Below are 20,972 nucleotides of genomic sequence, written 5' to 3' on the forward strand. Positions count from 1 at the left end.
TCTAGTTTTTCTATAGGTTATGGGTTACTCTGCAGTAGTGGGGTAGATAATATGTCTCTGTGTAGTGTGAGGCCTAGATGTAAAACAGGAAATACACCATATACACATGCATACAACAAATATAGTTCTATAGTGTTCATAGAATTTTAAGAAATTTGATGCAGGGGAGCAAATTATTAAATTTTTCACTTTAGAAAAGTTACAAAGGTTGTAACGTGGCCAGATTGCTACTGTCCCATGTGCAGAAGGAAGGGTAGGACAGATATACCTCTATTTCCTTTCTCTCACTTCGCAGCTAAGCACAGTGAGAGGCTGCTCTTCTAATGCTCTTGTTAACCCAGATAATCGCTGGATGAACAGCCAGAGTACCAAAAATCCATCTGAAAAGCCCTTGACGCTACCACACATGACAAAGTTTGGCAGTGACTCTCTGTCTTGGGCTCAATGGAGGAAACCTGGGCCTAAATCAGACACAGTGAATGGACAAGTTAATTTTAGCCAAGTTCTAATTATTAACATTTTCTCTTAAAAAGAGACATTTCATTGGCGTGTTGTCTCTTTGGTGGGCTGGCATCAGGGATTTCTCTGCTTCTATGAAGTCCCTAAATTCACGTTAAACCAATAGAGGATTTCTGTAAAACACAAACAAACCAGAATCTTCTGCTAACTCTGAGTGTTGCCAAAGCCCTAATGATCCCACTGAGGACTTACCCAGCGCTGGTCATAGTCTGGCAGGGGTGTCCTTCCCTCGTCGTCCTCGTAGAAGGGCAAGCCCTCCCGCCGGGCCTGCTGGTACTCCTTCCGCAGCCTCTGGATCCGATCAGCGTTCCCGCCACCTGTGCAGCCGCTGGGGGAAAAAACAGCTGAATGAAACTCCTATCAACACACATATCTGACACCAGGTACACACAGAGAATTGCCAGACCCGAGACAAAGGGATTGTGTTTGATTTTCCTGATTTGCGTAGTTCCCACTGGTCCCTATAAGCCTTATTTTTGCTTTCTTATATTGGCAAAGCTGCTAATTGTGAACTTGATTCCTGTTTTTAAAAAAGGCTGTCCCTGTCCAAAGAACTTAGCAATTCCAGTACAAGACAAGAGACAACAGATGGATGCAGACAGATGGGGGAGCACAAGAAAACTTTTAACATTCCTGTGAGCAGCTATAAATGACTATCATATTTTAATAATAATAATGATGATGATGATAAGCTGACAAAAATGTTTCCTTTTGCTCCCATGCTAAATGTGGAATTTCCCTAAAATTACATATGTTCTAGGTAAAGAATAAACTATTATTCACAGAGAAGCACAAAAAAGTTTTGTCTCATAAAAAAACCACGAACTCCCTCCCAATTTTACAAAGAACTCAAACATCAACCATGAAAATCCAGGGTAGGCAAGAGAGATGGGAAAGCACACTATTAAATTTTGACACTACAGTTTTAAAGTGGTAATTAAACAGTAATTCACTTAGTAATCCACAAAGACTCACTTGTATGCAGAACTGCATACACTGCAAATTGCTCTGGTAAATCCGGTGGAGTTGCTTAGTTTATCAAGTTGAACACATGCCTTTCTGTGGATTTTGACCCTAGTGAGCCTTCTAAAACCTTACAGCTGGGCTTGTACAACTGTAGAAGCTCAAGCTATAACCAGGAACTATTAAATAAAATCCTGAAAATGGCTAAGAATTCAAAAAATGTTGCTCATATTTTAAATGAAAAAATTAAAAGTTTCCAGCAGATATTTCCAGGCCTGCTGTAGTCAGCACTGGGGTGAGTACTGAGTGAAAAGTTAAGTAGCATTTACTGGCATTCTCAGGGAATTATTAATTATACAATTGATTTGTGGCTGCTCCTAAACTCAAACCATTGTTTTTGCAGCACTTCACTGTATATTCACTTAATCTATAACCTTAACTGTGCCTCACCATCAGTGGATTAGAGACAGAGATTTGCTTGCATGAACACAGAGTCAGTGGAGCATCTTGCTACATTACACTCCTCTATGAGTATGCCAGAATCTAGGGAAGCCCTTTATAGGATTTGCATAGCAAACAGAATTTGGACAGCACACACAAAATATTGGACATTAACCCATCAGTTCAATAATACTTAGTTTCTAGTATGTATCAGCAATCTAGACTGGTTGGAAATTAGCTACCAATTAAGAGAAATTCCACATAGGCTGCAAATGCAACTGAATATGCAGTTAGGATTGGAAATGGTTACTTGCAGCATCAGTATGTTGCCATGAAAAATCAAATGACTTCCTTCCCTGAAGCCTAAGTTATCCATCCATTCTATAAAGTCCCAGAGGTTTCAAGCTTCTCTGGCTGACTTACTGAAATCTTCCAGAGCACAAGAGATTTTTCTCATGATCTGCCAAGACAGTGCAGAAAGCTTGCACAAACTCTGTGGACTATTGATGGAAAAAAGATATATTCCCTCCTCACCTTTATTCCTTCCATAGATAACTGCCTCTGTTCTTTGCATTAATTCTTGTCAAATAGTGAAGAACCATTTCCAGTTTGCAAAACACTGAAACTGAGGTCTAGCTAATGGAAACTATCACTTAGAACAGTGAAGCCTGGTCCATAGCTCATGAGCACTACAATACCTGTGAAATCCCCTGACATTACTTGTGAATAAAGTGTTTAATGAGGGCTGCTAACATACAGATAAGCCCAAAGTATTGTCCCTGTTGCTTTGCCAACAACATAGCCCAAAGCAGCACTAGTTAAGAGGGAAACACTGAAATACAGGCAATAGGTCTAGTTTGATTCCAGCCAATCTGGTTTCCTGCAGCTCTCTGCAAACTGTACGGCACCTGTCACCAGGGGTCTAACCCATTTTCTACCACCAGGTACTTTGGCTGAAGAGACAATCTGAAAATACACATACATTGGGTTTCCCCCCACCTTTTAAAATTAAATCTGAGATTGATACATTGCAAGACAATCAGGAGCCTGTGCTCCACTGTCAGTCTCCTGTAGGTGAACTTCCTTCTGCTCAAACCCTTTGAGCCAGCGAGTGGGAGTGGTGCTGCTGATTATATTTATTACAAGACAGGGCCTGACAGATTTTGCTTTGGCAAACCTCTGCCACGCAGTATTAAAATACAAACCCTAGCCATGAGAATAAGTAGGAACATTTAAATGAAAGATAGCAGCACATGGAAAGTTATCCATCTGGATTAGTGTGAAAACACAAGCATAATCTCTGTGGAAACAAGCAGCTCCGTGAAGTCTGATTTCCTGTGCCTCTCTCCTGTGGGTTCTCTAGTGTCTGATAAGAGTTCACACTGCAGTGTTTCTCCCCAGCATGAGCATTCATCCCGGCCTCTCTAGCAGGCTGCTTGCTTACTTACTGAAACTTTGTGTTCCATTATCTCCTGAACATCAAGTCACCAGTCAAGTCTGGTCAAAAATGGTCAGCAGGTTCAAAATTTCTTAGAAAAGTGAAGGGAACAGGTAGGAAGAGAGTTGGTCAGTACATCCACTTCATATTTTCAGGATACAGTTAAAGCTCCACATTTTTTTTTCTCCATTGCTTACAGGCACAAATGTAAAAGATATTGGCTTTTGAAAGAGCTGCATTCTAGCTTACCATGGAAGTTTTACCCACTCCTGAGTAAAGTGAGATAAATATGATGCCCTGTGCAATGCTCATGAAACAGCTCTGAATTTCAACTTGGCTCCTGACAATTATGTGAATATATGAACCACATTCAAACTCACCAGATGAATTCAATCAGCACTGTGCAAATATCGCATACATAATCTATTAGTTTACCCCAAAGAAACTGAAGCATTGAATTCAAACAGAATGAAGTCATCAGTAATAAAAAAAAGAAACTGATAAGGCAATATTAAAAAAAACCCAACACAATATTCCAAGATTTGCAGAGAAGATCATACATTGACTGTAAACTATTCTCCCATCTGCCTATAAATACATAATTAAAAAATATTGGTTTGATCAGATAGCAGTTCTCAGACAGGGAAACAGCAGATGAATACCAGTTCAAATGTTTCAGATGCATGACTATTTATACTGTAAAGGAACCTGTGCTTACAGAAGAAATACAGAAACAATACTCCAATCAAAGTCAGCGTATATTAAGGACACTTTACTGAAGCTTTTCAGCAAGCCTGGTAAGTACAGCAGACAGATTTCTTTTACAGTAGCTTTACATTTAATGCAGGGCTCTCTCCTTGAGGAGATATAAATATTACAGTCTTTCTCATATGTACAGTTTTGTGCACACTTGCTTCCCTGACATGGCTCTGGAGCCATGCTACACATTCTTCAGAGAACCATGCAACTACACTTTTACCACTCCCCCCACCATCACATGTTCCCAGCATCCAAAATTTAATGTACTCACTGACTTCTCTCTGTCACAAGACTGAGAGAACTGTTCGCTCAGCATTTTCCAGTTGTTTTCAGAACAATTTCCTGAAATTGTGCTACATGTAAGGAGACTGATTCACAAGCAGCTGACACTGGGAAGTTCTAAAATAATGTCTATGTGCAGGAATGAATCTCTGAGAAACTTCAAAGAATTGTGAAGACTCAGGTACTGATTTCAAACAATAGTAACAAGCACGTCCAAAATCCCAAGCCATAAACAAACTTAAGAGAAGTTTAACAGTTCTTCCAGTAAGCTGCACACACTGCAATGTTTTGGTTTTTTTGGTTGAAACAGAAAAAAACCCAACAAACTTATGTGAACATTCAAAAGAGGAAAGCATACATTCCTGTAGTCATTCTGTAGTTCTGTTAAATACAGTCCTTATTGGAAGAATAAAGACTTTTTCTGGCTTGGGAGAAGGAGAAAACAAGTCTGTGCTATCGTTTGAACCAACACGATCGTTTTAGTCCAGCAGCTGGGGCTGTGCCACCAACTGCACAAACAATGGCCAGAACTCACCGTCCCTCCCTGTGCCTGCACCTGTTGGAAGCACCACACAGAACCCACCTTGCCCACTGCAAGGGACAAGCTTCCAAACGGCCTCTCAACCAATACAGCTGGAACAGACAGCCCAAGACAAAAGGGGAACCATAATGTAGCAGAGACTGAGCTTCCAGCTCACTGACGTTATGTAAAATATGACGGTGAAATTTCACCCCATCACCTCTGAAGAGAGAGATGAACAAGCGCCATAGCAATAATATTATATATGACAGACATATTGAATAATATTCAATATGACAGACTAGGGTTTTTTTCCAAAAAATTAGAGTACCATAATCAGTATTTAACATGTATGGCTCAGGTTTAACACAGTAAAATATCCTCTGTGTTCTTCCTCTAAATTGCTAATCTGTATTTCCATCATTCAAGTTCAAATGCCATTTTTTAAATTAGTGACTTCTTACTGCAGCTTTCTTGATAACACAAATTAAAAGCAAGTGTTGCACACATGAAGTAAGATGAACCACTTAAAGCTATATATAAACATACATTTAAAGAGGCAATAAACATTTTGTTTCCAGTGGTTTTCTTAAACACATTAATATTGCACAGGGCTTTTTTGCCAGCCGCTTCTTTCAAACACTGATTTCACCCAGCTGACTGTCAGTCCCCTAAGCAAACAACTGGTGCTTCCAAGTTAAAATAAAACAAAACAAGCAAACAAGAAAGAAGAAAAAGAAAAATTATTCTTTTAGAGAATTTTCCATTAACAAACAAATCCAAGACAAAACGTGATTCACAGACTCTAGAGAATGGACAATCTTCCATTCATGATCTGCTAAAAAACAAAACTAATTTTACATACTAAAAGGAACACAGTGGTCTACAAAGATACACAGTATAAGGGCGTCCAACAGAGCATGTAAGAGTATCTACCTTTCACTAAAGATAAAACTTCCATTTTGAAGTTATAACAAATAAATATTTGAGTAAGTTTCTTTTTCAGTTCCAGTCCTTGCATTTCTACCCTGTATGAAGATATTTTTGCAACCTCAATAGTAAGAAGAATAGTGGGAAGTGATAAAAAGAAAATCAATGGTAAGAACATAATTCTACTGTAATTCAGCTTTCATCTTTGTGACCACCAAGAAAAAGAGATTTTAGAGAGATACGAACATTTGCTCTTTTCATATGCACTTGAGTAAGAAAATGGTATTGCTAGGAAAGACTTGTCAGAAATGCCTTGCTGACATCCCTGATGTTGCCTTGGAGGTTCAGGAACCACCTGTGATGTTCAGCCAAAGCCAGCCTGGGTTTTGACTACACACACTGAGGACTCAAGTTAGGAATGACATCTTTCTAGGAACTGGAACTGTGCATATGGCTTTATTTGTCTCCATAACACCTGCTTTCTTGCTGTGGGCAGGAACATCCTTGATGCATGCACAACTACTGTCTTTCTCAATGGAGAGGGGCTTTATGAGGACAATTGATTTGGACTCTTGTGCAGAGTGACTGGTAGGTAGACTTGGAGCCCTGTTCCATTTAGGCAGGACTGTCTGAGAAGGTCTGCAGAGATGGACTGACTGTGAGACAGCATTAGATGGATGTATTTCTCTCTAGGTACATAAATACATATAAAGAAACATAAACAAACTGCAGAAAAACAAATTACACTGAAGAAGTCATTTACATGTAGTTGAACCTGTATATTAAAGTCCCTGAATCTTAATCTGTTTTACAATATTTTAAAAACTCATAACTGTGCTTCAGTGAAACATATGCTGTCACCTTTCAATTCTTTAGGTGAACATAAAAGCAGTACAATCACTTCTGTCCAAAAGGTCAAAGCCTCCTAGCGCAGCACATGACTACCATTTGTCTGGAGGTAAATTGAGTCCTATTGACCCTGTAACATCACTACTGACCTCTTGACATTAGGAGCTTAGTGGAAAGAGAGAAGATGATATTCTCAGGTTCCTACAGACTCATTAGGAAGAAAGAAGGAAAGAGAACCTTGCATGATATGAATTAGCAATGTCATTAACCTTTTCTTTCCCCAAATAGCTCACAATATGTTTACAAAAACCTCAAAAGAACCATTTGAAGATTGAGACCAACAGATTTGTATCACTTTCAGTTTTTCCAAACTGTTTATAAAATATCTCTCAGTGGCTTGACACAAGGCAACCTTTTATGTTTCCCTTCCTTCACATGACATACAACACCTTTTCCTGTTTGTCATGGCAGACAGCCTAGACATTCAAATGAGCATCATCTTTTCAAACCAGCCACTTCTCATCTCCATTACTCTCTTTATAATTTATAGTTGACTACAACTGGACAGGAATAATGGGAGGTATAGCCAAATTTGTTGTTTTATGAAAACAAAATTCGCACACTGAGGTTTAACTTCACTGTAAACAGATATGGTATATGCTACTCTAACAGAAACACATTATTTGCAATCAAGTAGAAAGGAAAGAAAAAAAGGCAGACATTTTCTTGTTTTTAGCCAGATTGTCATCTTTATTTCAAAGAGAGGTCATTTTTTTCCTTTTCTCTGCTCAATGTATTGTGCCTCATCAAAGAAGGCAATCACCAGATCTTAACTAATAGTAAAAAAAGATGCCTTTCCAGTTTGGGCTGGTTAATGGCAATGTCTGTTTCTGGCATGGGACCAGTTTACTGCTGTCTTGTTGATATGAGATGTGCACTTGTCTCTGAAGGGCTAGGAAAGCAGGGAGATTAGGGACTCGGCTGCTGACAACAACCCAACTCTCTATAAACAACACACAATGAAAATAATGAAAAACAGATTTTCCTGGTATTTTCAGTAGCCTCTAGACAATGCAACAGTTTCTGGTTTCTTCACTAAAGATGATATCAATTATGCCTTTTATCCATCATGCAGAAGTCACGTGTGAGGCATAATTGAAGGCCTTCTCTCCAAGGTAATTTCATCTGGATTTACGCGGCAAAGTACTTAAATTGCCTTTTTTGGCACTTTGTATTACAACACAGCTTGGGAAGGGGTATTTTACTTTACTGATGTAAAGCAGCTGGCATATTTACAATAGATAGGTCACATCAACACAGAGCAGATTTTCAGCCCTCCAAACTCCATTGACAGCAGCTTTAACAATCCAACAAAGCAAGTGCTGAATGCTAAACTCCAGTGTAGAAATGTAACTCTATTTCTTAAAGACTATCACACCTGCCTGGAACTGGCAGCTAGGTTTTTGTTCACATACAGGCTATTGCTTTTTGCACTATTGTTTATTAAACTAATCACTAAAGCTGAAATAATAACTACTTTACAAACTTCCAATGAATTAGCCATTCATGAGTCCCGCAGGAATTCTCTTTACCACACACAAAGCAAAAGCAGGAGGGAGAGAAGGTGACTATTCAGTGCAGTCTTAATTTCTGCACTCCCTTGTGAGAGAAGAATTGAGGATCTAAGAATTCCCTCACAGTAGATGCCACTGCCCATGTTCCAAAACATTGTTGAAAATTTCAAAGCCCAGAGTAACCATCTATTTTCTCAGAAATTACTTCTCCAAGTTTCACACTAGACTCTGTATCATCTGCTCTTTGTTACATACGTGCCAATCTACACCACTGGCAGAGTGGCACCAACTAATCCTCTATGTGGTTTGCTTTTTTAATACCTGGCTAAGCGAGAGAGGAGGTAGGCAACTTGACCTCAACTAAAAAACAAGTTCTCTGTGTCTGTAATTCTGCGGCAGATATAACTTAAATTTTAAAACTGAAAAAGAATTCACATCATGTGCAAAGCATCAGGGTAAAGCACAGCTCTCAGAGCCAAAACACATCCTTACTATAAAGCTGGATTTTTTTGGGGTATTTTTAATAAATGGTCACTACAAGAATAACATTAATCCAGTGTTAGGACTTTTACAGGAAAAAAAATACAAATGTAATTTATCTTTTTTAACTGTCAGCCGCATTTCTAATGCTTTCAAATCTGCAGCTTCCAGCGGCCTTTTGTCTTTCTGCCATGGCAGGAGTATCTTGGACAGCTGTAAGAGCTTTGTAAGCTATCTTTCTCAAAATCCATTAGCTAATTCAAGGAACCTAATTAGAGCTGCCATTTTGATGGAGCATATTGAATGCTCTGTATAAACTAGTAACACCATCAATGTTTATTAAAAATTGCAAGAACCAAAGCTCTCTGTTCCATATAAATATTAATGGACAGATACACAATACTTATTGAAATATAGACGGCATTATGAGCACAGAAATACACACAGGTATACTTACAACCCCGTGTGATGCATTTATTCACAAAGGCTGAAGTACAGAAGCAAAACCTAGGGACAATTTTACACAAACTGTTGAAAATTGACCAGCTTCCATTTACACTGTCCTTATGTGCATTAAGGCAAGCAAAGCACACTAAAGATGATTTGTTTCTTGTGTTTTTTCTGAGTAGTGTGCTGACAATTTGGAGTGCATTTTGAGCTTACCTCAAGAATGCACTCCAGCTGGAACCATTTTATAGCTCCTCTTAAACCAGCCACTCCAATCACTGTACTTTGTAGACATTTACACATACTCCAGTACTATACTGTTTAAGGGTATCCAAAGATTCAAAGGGAATTTGCTCTGTAGAGTTAAAACTCAAATTTTGCTGTAGACAGCAACAAAGTCGGTGAAAGGAGCCAGACATCTGGAGCAGTGCTTTCCTACTTTCTGCTGTGTAAAAGCCCAACCATAATGAAAAACCAGCTCGCAGACAATGATACAACCCATGAAATACTGACCATTCTAAGAATATATCGGGACCTAATTACGTTAAGCTGTACAAGCATATGCCTTTGGCTGCAGAAATAAAAAGTTTTCTGGCTACTTCACAGCTTTGTTTTTAACTTGATACTTCATAAATGGAACTGCAGAAAACCTCATATGTTACCATTTCAATCTGACGTTCACTTTCATATGCATCTAACAGTGCCTGGATTCTATTTATATGCACAACTAAATATATGTGCATAGAAAAATCATCAGATTTGCTACAGAGAGACAGCAGATGCTCTTATTAAGCCACTGGCACATGCAAGGTGAAGCATGTAAGCCCTACACAGAAAGCATTCAACGCTCCAACTACAAGCTAAGGAAAAGCAAAGACAACAAGTGAAAATTTTTCTAGCTCATTTTGCTAGATGCAAGTGCAAGGCACAGCAAAGCAGAAGCACCCCTGGGTGTGCTCGAATGACTCTTTTCACATATGGGGCTTCTTGCAGAGGGGTATAATCCATACACACTCTTCAGAACATCCTAACTCCAGTGCCACGATCTGAAGTTCACTTATTCACAATATATACTAAAATGACACATGAAACATTTAACAGATGTGCAAAAGAAATAGGCATAGTTATATTTTCTACACCCTAATACTGCAAAAGGCTAAAAATTGTACGACAATCTTACCATGGGGACAGCCCTGAAGGTAAATTCATTTTGGTTCTCTGATAGGGCAGTATTTCCCAACTACAACTGAGATTTGAGCAGTTTCACAGGAACACATTCAAAAATCAAAATATCAGTTACCACTGACTTCTCTCTGGAATTATATATGGCAAATTTAGCTTGTGGTTATTGCTCAACAAAAACCCAGACAGATGCTGAAGTGATAGATGGATTTTTGCAAAGTTCTGCTGCCTCCAAGGCCACCCTATCTACCCTTCCAGCAGCCTCGCCCCTCAGGCATTCCCTCAGTGCAGCTGGCTCCTGGGACCCCTGTTGTTTAGTTTGCATTCACAGACTGGGGAGCACACATTCCTTCAACCCACTTCCATCACAAGCCCAGCATAAATAGAATTGAACTCTTTACAAGCCAAACTGCATTTTGGAGAAGAATTTCTGGACTTGGAGGCCTCAAGTTAGCAGTGCAACTTTATTGCTTTGCATTATGCAGGCAATAGAAGCTCCTGGACTTACTGATGTACATTGTTTTTCTAGCTCCTTCTTACAGCTGCAACTGCACTTCTGACAGGAAATTACCCTTGCTTTTCCACTTGGAGAACAGAGGTGTTTAAGACTGAAAGTAAGCCCCCTACTCCTTCTTAGTAATTGCTTTGAAAAATGCTAAATTCAAATGTAAAAAAGTTAAATAATGGAATCTTCAAACTCTACAGAACCATTTTTTGGCATACCTTGCCTGGGAAAGGAAGATCAAACCAATCTCTCTGTGTTTGGGTGGGAGTCCCAGAAATGCTGGAGCAAGTGTTCTGGTTCAGGCTCACCTCTGCCTCTACAGAATGATTCTCATATGCTTTCAACTGCCATGTCTAAAAACACACTTTACAAATCCTTTCCCAGCTCTTTTTGTCTTGCTGCCTCAATTCTCTGTTCTCATCCTGATGCCTGGGAGTCTTTCCCTTCCTTATCTTTCAGCCACGGATGCCAATTTCCTCCACCCATTATTGGCTCCCCATACAAGCAAATCTCTGTCCCACAGGCAGCTGTAGTACAGAAACACCTCTCCTGATGCACCTAGGTCAGCATGTCTCCTTCCAGCACTCCTTGAGACCCATCTCCCAGAAGCACCTCCCAAAGCAGCTGCCAGTGAGGATGGGGCTGCAGGTGGCACGGGACATCCAACAGCACCTCTTCCTTTTGGCACTGGTTCAGATGAGGTGCTCATGCCTGACACACCAACAGAGCACCAAACCTGCAGTACTGGTACACTTCTCTCTACTTTGAAGCATCCACAAGTTGTCCACAGCTATGGCCTGGCCCAGCAATCCCCTTTATTCTCCCCATCCTCTAGCTGCTCCAGCCTCTCCTCTGTTCCGATTCTTGTCCTATTCCCCATGGCATTTTTTAAGGCATTCAAAGCAGCTCACCCTTTTTCATCCTGGAAGAAAAGGTGGTGTTAGGGCCTGGGAACACTGATCATCACTGAACACCCTGTTTACCTCATCCTTCATTCCCACAACAGGAGTCTATCTGGTCCCTGCAGCCAGAACCTGCTGCTGGAAAAACATGTATCAGCTCTGGCAGCTCAGGACAAGTACTTTTGGTGAATTAGCAGCCAAGTTTCTATCATGTGTGTGGGAAGTACTCTAAATCTTATAACTTAGTCAAATTGTCACTGTTCAAAGGGTGGCAAAAGCCAGAGTCTGGTGTAAGACTAGGCTGTGTTCCCTTCCAAAATGAAAAGACCCCATTCCAGCATATGGAAAGACTATAGATTCATGTTGAAAGAATATATGCTGCTGCTTTTTACTTTTTGCACAGACAAAACAACCCCTTGTCATCTTCTTCCAGCTACACCCCTTGCCCCCAAAAAACCCAGCTGTAATCTGATTCCATAAAAATTCAGCTTCAGCACACGTCATACATAGATGGTTTCAACCCAAATGGATGAAGATTGGTTATCAACACGTGGAAATACAGTTTTCCAATGGAAGTCAGGCCAGCAGCTCCCCAGGCACAAGTGGCACAGCCTGTTTCCATGGCTGTCTGCCTCCCTGCCATATAGGACTGCATTCTCCCTGGTCCAGCACGTTGCTCCTGGCATCTGTGGGATGAGCATTCCTTGACAACAACTGCAACACCTCTGAGGGTACAGCCTGGTACAGACCCAGTACTCCCGCATGTGCTCCAGATTAAGCTGTAGTCAGCTTAATGAGAGACTTAATTGATGACTGCTACTTCCTTCACTTGTCCATTAAGATAAGTACAGCACATGGACATTTCAACCCATCAAAGAAGAGAAAATGCATTAATTTTGGTTTTCTTAGAGCTGTTAATAAATCTGACACTGTCTGGCAGTTTTCTTCATTTCCTACCATTTGACAGATACTGTGATCACAAGTTACAGAAGATGTTTTTCCTCTGAAATTATCACTCTGGTAATACAAGCCAGAAGGAAATTTTATCAAGATACCAAGAAGCTGGGTATTGGTTTATTTTTAACTTTATGTGGCTGGTTTGTGAATATCTCAATGTGATAAAAAAATAAATTCCATCCGGTACTATTAAAAATCATACACACACACACAGACACTTTACAAATGGCTGTATTACAGCAAATAATCACACTCTGTATTTATCAGTAAAAGCCAGTATTACTCTCATATAATCAGCCTGGCTCTACTTAGACCCCTTTACTGTAAGAGCTCCTGCAACTGTTTTCTTCCTCTTTCTCTCTCACAAATTGACATTTGTATGGAATCAAGAAAAATCTTCCTTAATAATTTTTCCTTACTAATGGCTTTTTTTGGTATGTGTATTTGAGAGGAGGGAAGGCAAAGGGCAGGAAAAAGGAGCTTTAAGTGCTCTGCAAATTATCCTCCTGAATCTGGGCCTCATAAATCCTATCAAATGTTATATTTCATCAATAGGCTGGAAAAGCTTTTTTCTCTGCAATGATGAAGCCTGGGTTTAAAATTTATGGTTTCATTTTAGAAATGGACTATAAAAAGAGTCTGACTTGGCTGTCCATCAACTGCAGCTGACATTAGCAAGTTAGGTGTGGACTTTCAAAGTGCGATATATATTTTTTATTTATTATAGAGGTACATACATATATATACATATATGAGGACATGCATATCATTGTGGGTTTGTGCATGCATAAATACACAGCTGGATTTAAAAAGAAATTGTCTTAAACCCACATTTTCTTTCAATGCAAGAGGATCTGAGATATTCAGCAGATTAGATTGCAAAGTGATAAAAGTGTCCAGAACAGAGTTGGCTCAAGGACCTGCAGCAACACAAGCAAATTGCATTTTGCTGCACAAATGATCAAGATAAAGTAGTTTAATTTGTTCTCATTCATGGGGTGGCAAAATGCAATTCAGCAGCGGCAGAGTAATGTTCATAGGGAGGCAGGGAAGATTCCAACAGGCTGTGAGGAGAAAAGGGGAGGAGAGCAGGCAAGGACCAAAAGATTTTAGGCAGGGGAAGACAATTAGTAAAGGACTGATAGACTGGGGAAGAGTGGGTGCAGAGCTTCTGCACCTGTTGCGCCTGGAAAGGGTGGGAAGGAGACAGCCTGCCCCATCTCCGTGCAACTCTCCACCTCTACTGCCTTTCTCCTCTTTTTCCAAGCTCTGGAAACAATTCTGACTCCCCAAAGAGCTGCTCCTACTTGCTCTCCTGCATTGCTGGAGGTAGCAGAGCACTGGATTATGGCTCCTATTCCAGTTACTGCCACCACTGACAGGAGCCATGTGGGTGCCACAGCTGTCCTCTACAAGCCCAAAAGCTTCCTCTGTTGGCAGCCACAACAGCATTTTCTTCAGATGGAGGAGGAGGCAATCTGTGCATGCTGCTGAAACACCCACTCCTCTCTTCCCTTACCCTCAGAGCCGGAGGACTGTGGTCAGTGATTATTACTTAGTTCCACTCATGCTGAAAGGAAGCCCTAAAGACAACACCTCTAACAGAAGCATTACTGCTCCCCAGAATCCTCATACTTGTAAAATGAAACCACATTTAAAATAAAAGTCAGATAAATAAAGCGACATAACTGAAGTTGGAGAAAGTGAAGTTTCCTTCTGAATGTAGGGGAGCCCATTTCCCTCCATCTGCTACTAAAAAATGTCATTTTGTAACTCAAAGAATTAATGATGGATTATGTGAAAACAGCAAATCAGATCATGCTGTTGAGGCATTATATGAACTAAACAGAAGAGCAGTTAATCTAAATCGCATGTGGGATGGTTATTATTGTGTGCTGCCATCATTGCTTCTGAGTCTGGCTGTAATATTGGTTTTGGTGGCAACACATGGAAAAACCTGAACGTCCTGTTCCTCATTATAAAACGAGGAGAAATCTCACTCTGGGGAACATGGTCAAAGCTGACGAGTGAGCACTGCAGAAAAGGCTGGGCAGGGGCTGTGGTTAATAGCAAAGGTACTCTGAGTCAACACTAGGAAAGCAAATACCATCTTCTACCACCTCTATTTTGTAACATGAACAAGACAAACAAACAAAAGAACCCATCATCCGTGCTCAGGACACTTGTATAGGGTGGCTTCAGATCACTGTTGAGCTCGCTGCTGAGCGGATGCTTGGCAAGGCTCCTGTCAGCAGCACAGCCAGGGCCAGCGGGCGGAGGCTCTGCAGGGCAGGCCCCGGCTCAGCTCCCGCTGCAGGGACCTGCCCTGCTCACCCTGCACAGGAGGGGACAGGGCAGGGACAATCACTGACCTGCCGCTATCCAGCACGGAGGGGAAGCACCACCCATCCGCATTCTGCAAATCAGAATGTGCTCGCTTCTAGTGCTAAGTTTCCACTGGTATTCAGCAGTGTCACACCACACAAACATAAGTTACTTAGAAACATGAAAATCTTGAACTCTTTCAGATTAATACAAGTTAACCTCATTTGACAATGACATTCAGGACACTGAAGTGATACTTACATGGCAGCATTTTAAAGCACAAATGCCCTCACCCCACCACAGATCTAGCATATTTCTAGCAGTATATTATTTCCATGGTTTCTCTGCATGTATCTCCTTGAAGATAACAAAGAAATTCAACTTTCCCTGAAACTCTTGAAATTTTTCCAACCCAAGTTTATTCTTCTGCACAGATAAATATTTCCACCATTCTATAAGAGAATATCCTGTCACTGTTCAAATCCTTAATTTTTTCTCTTCTAAAATCTTTTAATCTGCTTTTGCCCTCCCCCCAAAGGATGTTTTGTTTATTTTTGTTATTCCTTCTTTCCTTGTCTCCTTATTTCCTCACCTCTTTCCTAAGATTCCAGGGGTTTAAGAATTTTTTTAAATATATGTATAATTTTTTTCCTTGAGCTCTTGTGAAACCCTGACCTGCTTACAGAGGGCAACTCACAGAGCGTAAGGGCTAATGTTTTACCCCCTGCTCACCATTGTGGATCTGGCTGCAGTCATCAGTAACTAGAATTCATCATCATCAATGGATTTTCAGTGACAGGCACTGTATTTACTCAGATAATGGCCCCATATATTGCCTTTGAAATGAGGGTGTGACCACTAAGGATATTCTCAGGAGTCAGTAAATGGCATTGCTGCCGGACATGTTTGCTTCATGTTTCGAAAGCAGAGCTGCAGAAAAGCAAACTTTGAAGTTTTGGGGTGCTTTGGATGGTACAGCGCTCTCAGGACACACCAATATTAACCAAAACACATCACTGTGGGACTGGAGCAGGCCACTGGCCAGCTGGTTTGACTGCAGGGGAAGAACCCGCAGAGGCTGCCTCTGAAACTGTCCTTGCATAGTCCATAGATGCATAGTCTATAGATGTATAGTCCATAGACAGTCCTGTTCCCACGCACAGCAGAGCAATGGAATCAGTAAAAGCAGGTGGGGGAGCACAAGATAATATGGAAACAACACTGGTCCAAGATGCCTGACAATGATACTTGATGTTTTAGGAAGGAGGCAAATATAACATGCCCACGCAGGCTGTGAAGACAAATCCAGAGTCTGTGAGGCCTCAATGCTGTTTAAAGTCACTGTGGACAGAATATACACTTCTTTATGAAGAAGAACTAACAACCTGATAGAGCTATTGGACAATAGGACCAAGCTGCTTTGGTGTCAGGTAAGTAACTGTAAAGAGTATGCACTGAACACCTGTGAGAATGCAGCCTGCAAAATTACTATTTCTGGTGTAGGATAAACATCCCTTCACTTCCCTAGTCCTCAACTTTATAAGCTTGTCAACCATCACAAATGGGGATCAGAGTCTCCATTCCTGGAGCAGCAGATAGTTGGGTGTGCTGAATCAAGTCCAGGTCTGTACACCTGTCCCACCAAGAGAGAGGAGAGAAAGCTAGCCCAATGAAAGAAAGAGTGCTTCCATCTGTTGCTTTTTTTCTGCCATGACCAAAGTTAAAACCCCATTAATGTGCTCTATCTCTAACTTAAGTACATTGACCATAAGATTTTTCCTTCCCTCATTTTTCTGCATTCAAGTATATCCTCCACTAATGCACCAAACTACCTTTTTTCCTCCCCATTTAATTCACTGCTCCCCATGGGATAGCCACTAAATTTGATTCATGAATACAGTACATTTATAGGCAAAACTGGGAACAGAGAAACCCCCTCCCCATCACATCACTCTCCAAGAGGGAGTTTGAGAGACATCGAACAAAGAAGCCTCAAATCTTCTGGCATACAGCTTAGAAATTGGAATGTGATTTCCATTCTGTATCTCTTGCTTCATTACAGACGATATGGTCCCTAAAACAGGCAATTTGCTTTGGCCAGTAATGTTTAAGGTGCTAGCTTTCAGGTTTGTTTTTCTGTAGATGCCACACCGCAGCAGGCAGTTTCCTTCCCTCCAGTCCTGCCCCCCAAGCCCAGCTGCAGAATGAAGATATCTAAAGGATTCATGCAGCTGCAGAAAATGCAGGACTCTGGCTCTTGGGCCTCATCTCTGTTTCACTCCTTTCACATCCATCTGGATTTGACAAAGTCATGCTTATCAGTCAGATCAGCAGATAGTCTCCTATCTGTGTTGTGGTGCAGAATTAGGTCAGAAGAGCATTCTGCCAGCTTGTGTTTTGCTGTTTAATCCGGCATAAGTAGTTGTGGAGACAGCAATAAAGAACATCTCATCACACAAACCAAATTCTTCACCCCCTAATCCTGGTCAATTTTCCAACTTTGTGAGGAAAATACCATAAAAATCACACACTACTTCTATTTAACTGCCTATTCCAAGAGCATAAATTTTTGAGAATGCAAGTGGGGCCAGGAGGCAAGTTTATTTTATGAAAATATATCACATTCAAAGGCAAATGGAATGTTATAAAAATAAAGTCTGAAGAATAGTAGTTCTTAAGTTTTAAGTCATCTTCTTCTGTGATGCCATAGCTGGGTCTTCCAGCCGGCCTCACCAGATGGCCACGTTGGCCACCGTCAGAATAGCAGTCTGGAAACAAGTGCCCTACAGCCTCGCCTGAGCATCTTGGCTGGGATACACTCTGAGGCACCAGTTCTCTACTCACAACTCAGAGATATTCCCAGCGCGCTTGCTTAAGAATTCTTGAAATTTGTGAAGAGATTAAAGCCAAACTTCTGGTCCAGGACAGGTCAGGGAAAATAACAGAATGTTGGCTACTAGCTTTTAAATTGTAATTGTCGCTATTCACACTAAAAACAACCCCTCCCTATACCAGCACACAGCATGAAAATCTGCTCAAAAATAGTAATCATAAAGTAAAAAAAAAGGATTTTTCTCTTAAATAGTAGGTAAGCTCAGCTGCAGAGTATTTCATCAGCTACATACAATTTTTTGTTTCATGGAAGCTGTACTACCATTCCTCCTCTTACATACAACTGTGCAAACCAGTGTGTTAGTGATGCTTTTGCAAAGAAGGTTTGACAACAATAGAGAGTCCCCAGCCTGCTAAATAAGAAGTGACAACTCCATTTGAAAGCTGTCTCTGGATGTGTTTTATGTGCAGAAATTATCTGTGACAGTTCAGATCAAAATAGAGTTTTCATTTCATGTGGGAGGTAAATGGACGATAGAATAGGTTACTTTAAATGCTGCAGTCTAGTCCAATTAATGTTTCAGACTTTTCTGTATTCTGTGCTCTAAACTTTGGGGTAAAAAAAAGTAAAAATCATTTGTCTATAGCATGATGTAAAGAACAGGCCAAAAGGTAATAAAAGCACTTAACAAAAACAGTCATGCAGACGTATGGCAGAAATGCTCAAATTTCAGTAACCTGGCTATGAAAATAATAAGTATAAAACAGAAAAGAAAATATCACTTCATTCTGCCAGGGAGAACCAGGTAGGGAAGTCAATTCTGATTTCCCATCTCAACCAGCGGAGATTTTGCCATTTAGTTTGATGGAAACAGGGCTTGCATATCAGTTTTTTCTCTGAGCAGCAGACGCAAATCCACATGCTATCATTTGCTTTTCAAATTGTGCAACATAAATTTACAATTTCTGGCTTATATAACTATACAAATGACAAAATTTGTACTTTAAAAAAATGTCAAATCCAAGGTGTTCACATTTGTTACCTGTAAATCTGTCAGTTGTTCTCTGACTCATTTTAAAGAAACATGTTTTCTTAAAGGTTTGGACCTACTGCTGTGTTACTCAAGCACACCAGTGGCCATGGTGGGAACTGTGCTAATATAGTGCCTGTTCCTTTCTAATTATCTTTCTCAAAGTTGGTGGGGAAAGCAGTAATTCACGCATGGCCTTTTAGATGTAAACCTTAAGTACTGTTAGTAGAAAAGGTATGGACCCAAAAGTGAGTGATCTCATCCCAAACAAGGGCCCACGATTCTTACATAATCTATGTTGTTTATGCCACGCTTTAAACAATGCATATTTTGATCTTTTCTGAGAAACAGCATTTTTCTTGGCACGATTTTAAATATCCACCCACTTGGAAGAGCAGGTGTCTTTGTGTATCATTGCTCAACATTTTAAAAACACGTTAAAATTGTTTTCCTAAAGTCAAGGAATATTAATTTAAGGTTCTACGGGCATTAAAAAAGAACAGACCAGTCACTTTAAATGCACTGAGCAAGTAGAAACACTAACTGAGACAAAGCATTCAAAAGATATGAGACCTTAGTATCTAGCGGCCAAAGACTGAACACTGGTAATCTTATTCCTCAGAGGCGAGTTTTAACACAAAAGAGAAATTAACATCTATCTATGCACTAGAGTCTGGAAAAGAAAAACAACAGAACAATGAAGCTGCTCAGACATCTGGTATATTTGCCACAGCTAATAGTAATGAGATAGTGGGCAGAGTGCAGATTAAAGGCAAAAAGGTATGAAAGAACACTTCTTTCAGAAGCCACACAGACATAGAAAAAAATGCCAGTAGTCAGACTAATGAGTCTAAATTTTGGGAGGAATTCTCAAGCCCTATCACGTTTAGATTGATAATATATTTGTTACAGCATTCAAAGAAAGAGAATGAGACTTCTGCTTATTCACTTTTGGAGCCAGAACATGTCACTTAGAGCACAAGACTTTTCAAGCTCTGTAGTAAGGAGGTCAAAGCATCACCACCGATGCAGACAGTGGTATTTACAGAGAAAAGGAGGAAAAGATCAATCCCTTCCCCCAGTCCCCTTTACTCTCCCTTTCCGAAGCAGCTGCTGCTTAAACATTGCCATTGTATACAGAGCCACAGAATAATTGTCTCCTGGTTTGTTTTTTGGTTTCCTTTTTTTCTTTTAATCAGGAACGGCAGATGATGTTAAAGGAAGAAAACAACACATTATTCAGGTGAAGGACTACAGACTGCTTGTCATTTGTGTACTACCAATCAATAACAACTAGAGAACAGGTTTATTGCTCTGATGCTGTTCCCCAACCCTCCTCCACAGCCTCACACCCTTTTGCCACATTATGGAAGTTTCTGCTGGCATGTAAAGCAGGGACTGCAGCCAGAAGAGGCCTCCTCTGACATGACCCGAGAGCAGAGCAGAAGCAGCCCAGGTCCCCCGGTCTGCAGCACACTTCCAGCACATAAGTGCTCAGTTAAAGCAATCCTTTCAGACAATTATTGAGCACTATGGTGACTCAGGCAGAGAAAACAGCTGCCCCCTCCCTGCCTCTCCACAAGACTCATCATGTTTTATTGTGCTTCCATTCCTCTGAAGATGCCTTGCTGCTTACTTTTCAATTGCCAGGCCATGTACAACACTTGCATTAGAAACATGTTCCACGCTTAAACTTACATGCCAGTCTCAAAATAATTGTTTTATATGCATTTATGTAAATACCATAATTATAATTTACAGTTTAGTCCCATTACAAGGTAATAACCATATGCAGGACTAAGCAGGCATCTAAGCCTAAGGGCAGAAGTGTTTATAACAGATAAACTCCATGGCTGAAGGACATGTTCTGGCTAATACTGGTTTGAGAAGAAATGCCCCTAAGATACTATTATGCTGAAAAATTTTATTTAAGATTAAAATTAAGTGATTGGAGGCATTAAACCATAAATATGGGTCAAAGACTGAATGATAAGATGTTGTTTGAAATTTTAAAACATTAGTTGTCACTTTCTTGC

General features: G+C 40.4%; 1 protein-coding gene across 3 annotated transcripts in view; it reads right to left on the reverse strand.

Annotated features, from left to right (window-relative positions):
• PARD3B (par-3 family cell polarity regulator beta) overlaps positions 1–20,972 on the reverse strand; it is a 391,325-nt gene that overhangs the window by 50,556 nt on the left and 319,797 nt on the right. For all 3 annotated transcript variants that reach the window (XM_058028158.1, XM_058028157.1, XM_058028156.1), the window contains one exon: positions 712–847. In XM_058028158.1, coding sequence (XP_057884141.1) covers positions 712–847 — 136 coding nt within the window. The remainder of the gene's footprint in view (positions 1–711; positions 848–20,972) is intronic.

This window comes from Melospiza georgiana, chromosome 7 (genome assembly GCF_028018845.1).
Source record: "Melospiza georgiana isolate bMelGeo1 chromosome 7, bMelGeo1.pri, whole genome shotgun sequence".
NCBI classification, from domain to species: domain Eukaryota; kingdom Metazoa; phylum Chordata; class Aves; order Passeriformes; family Passerellidae; genus Melospiza; species Melospiza georgiana.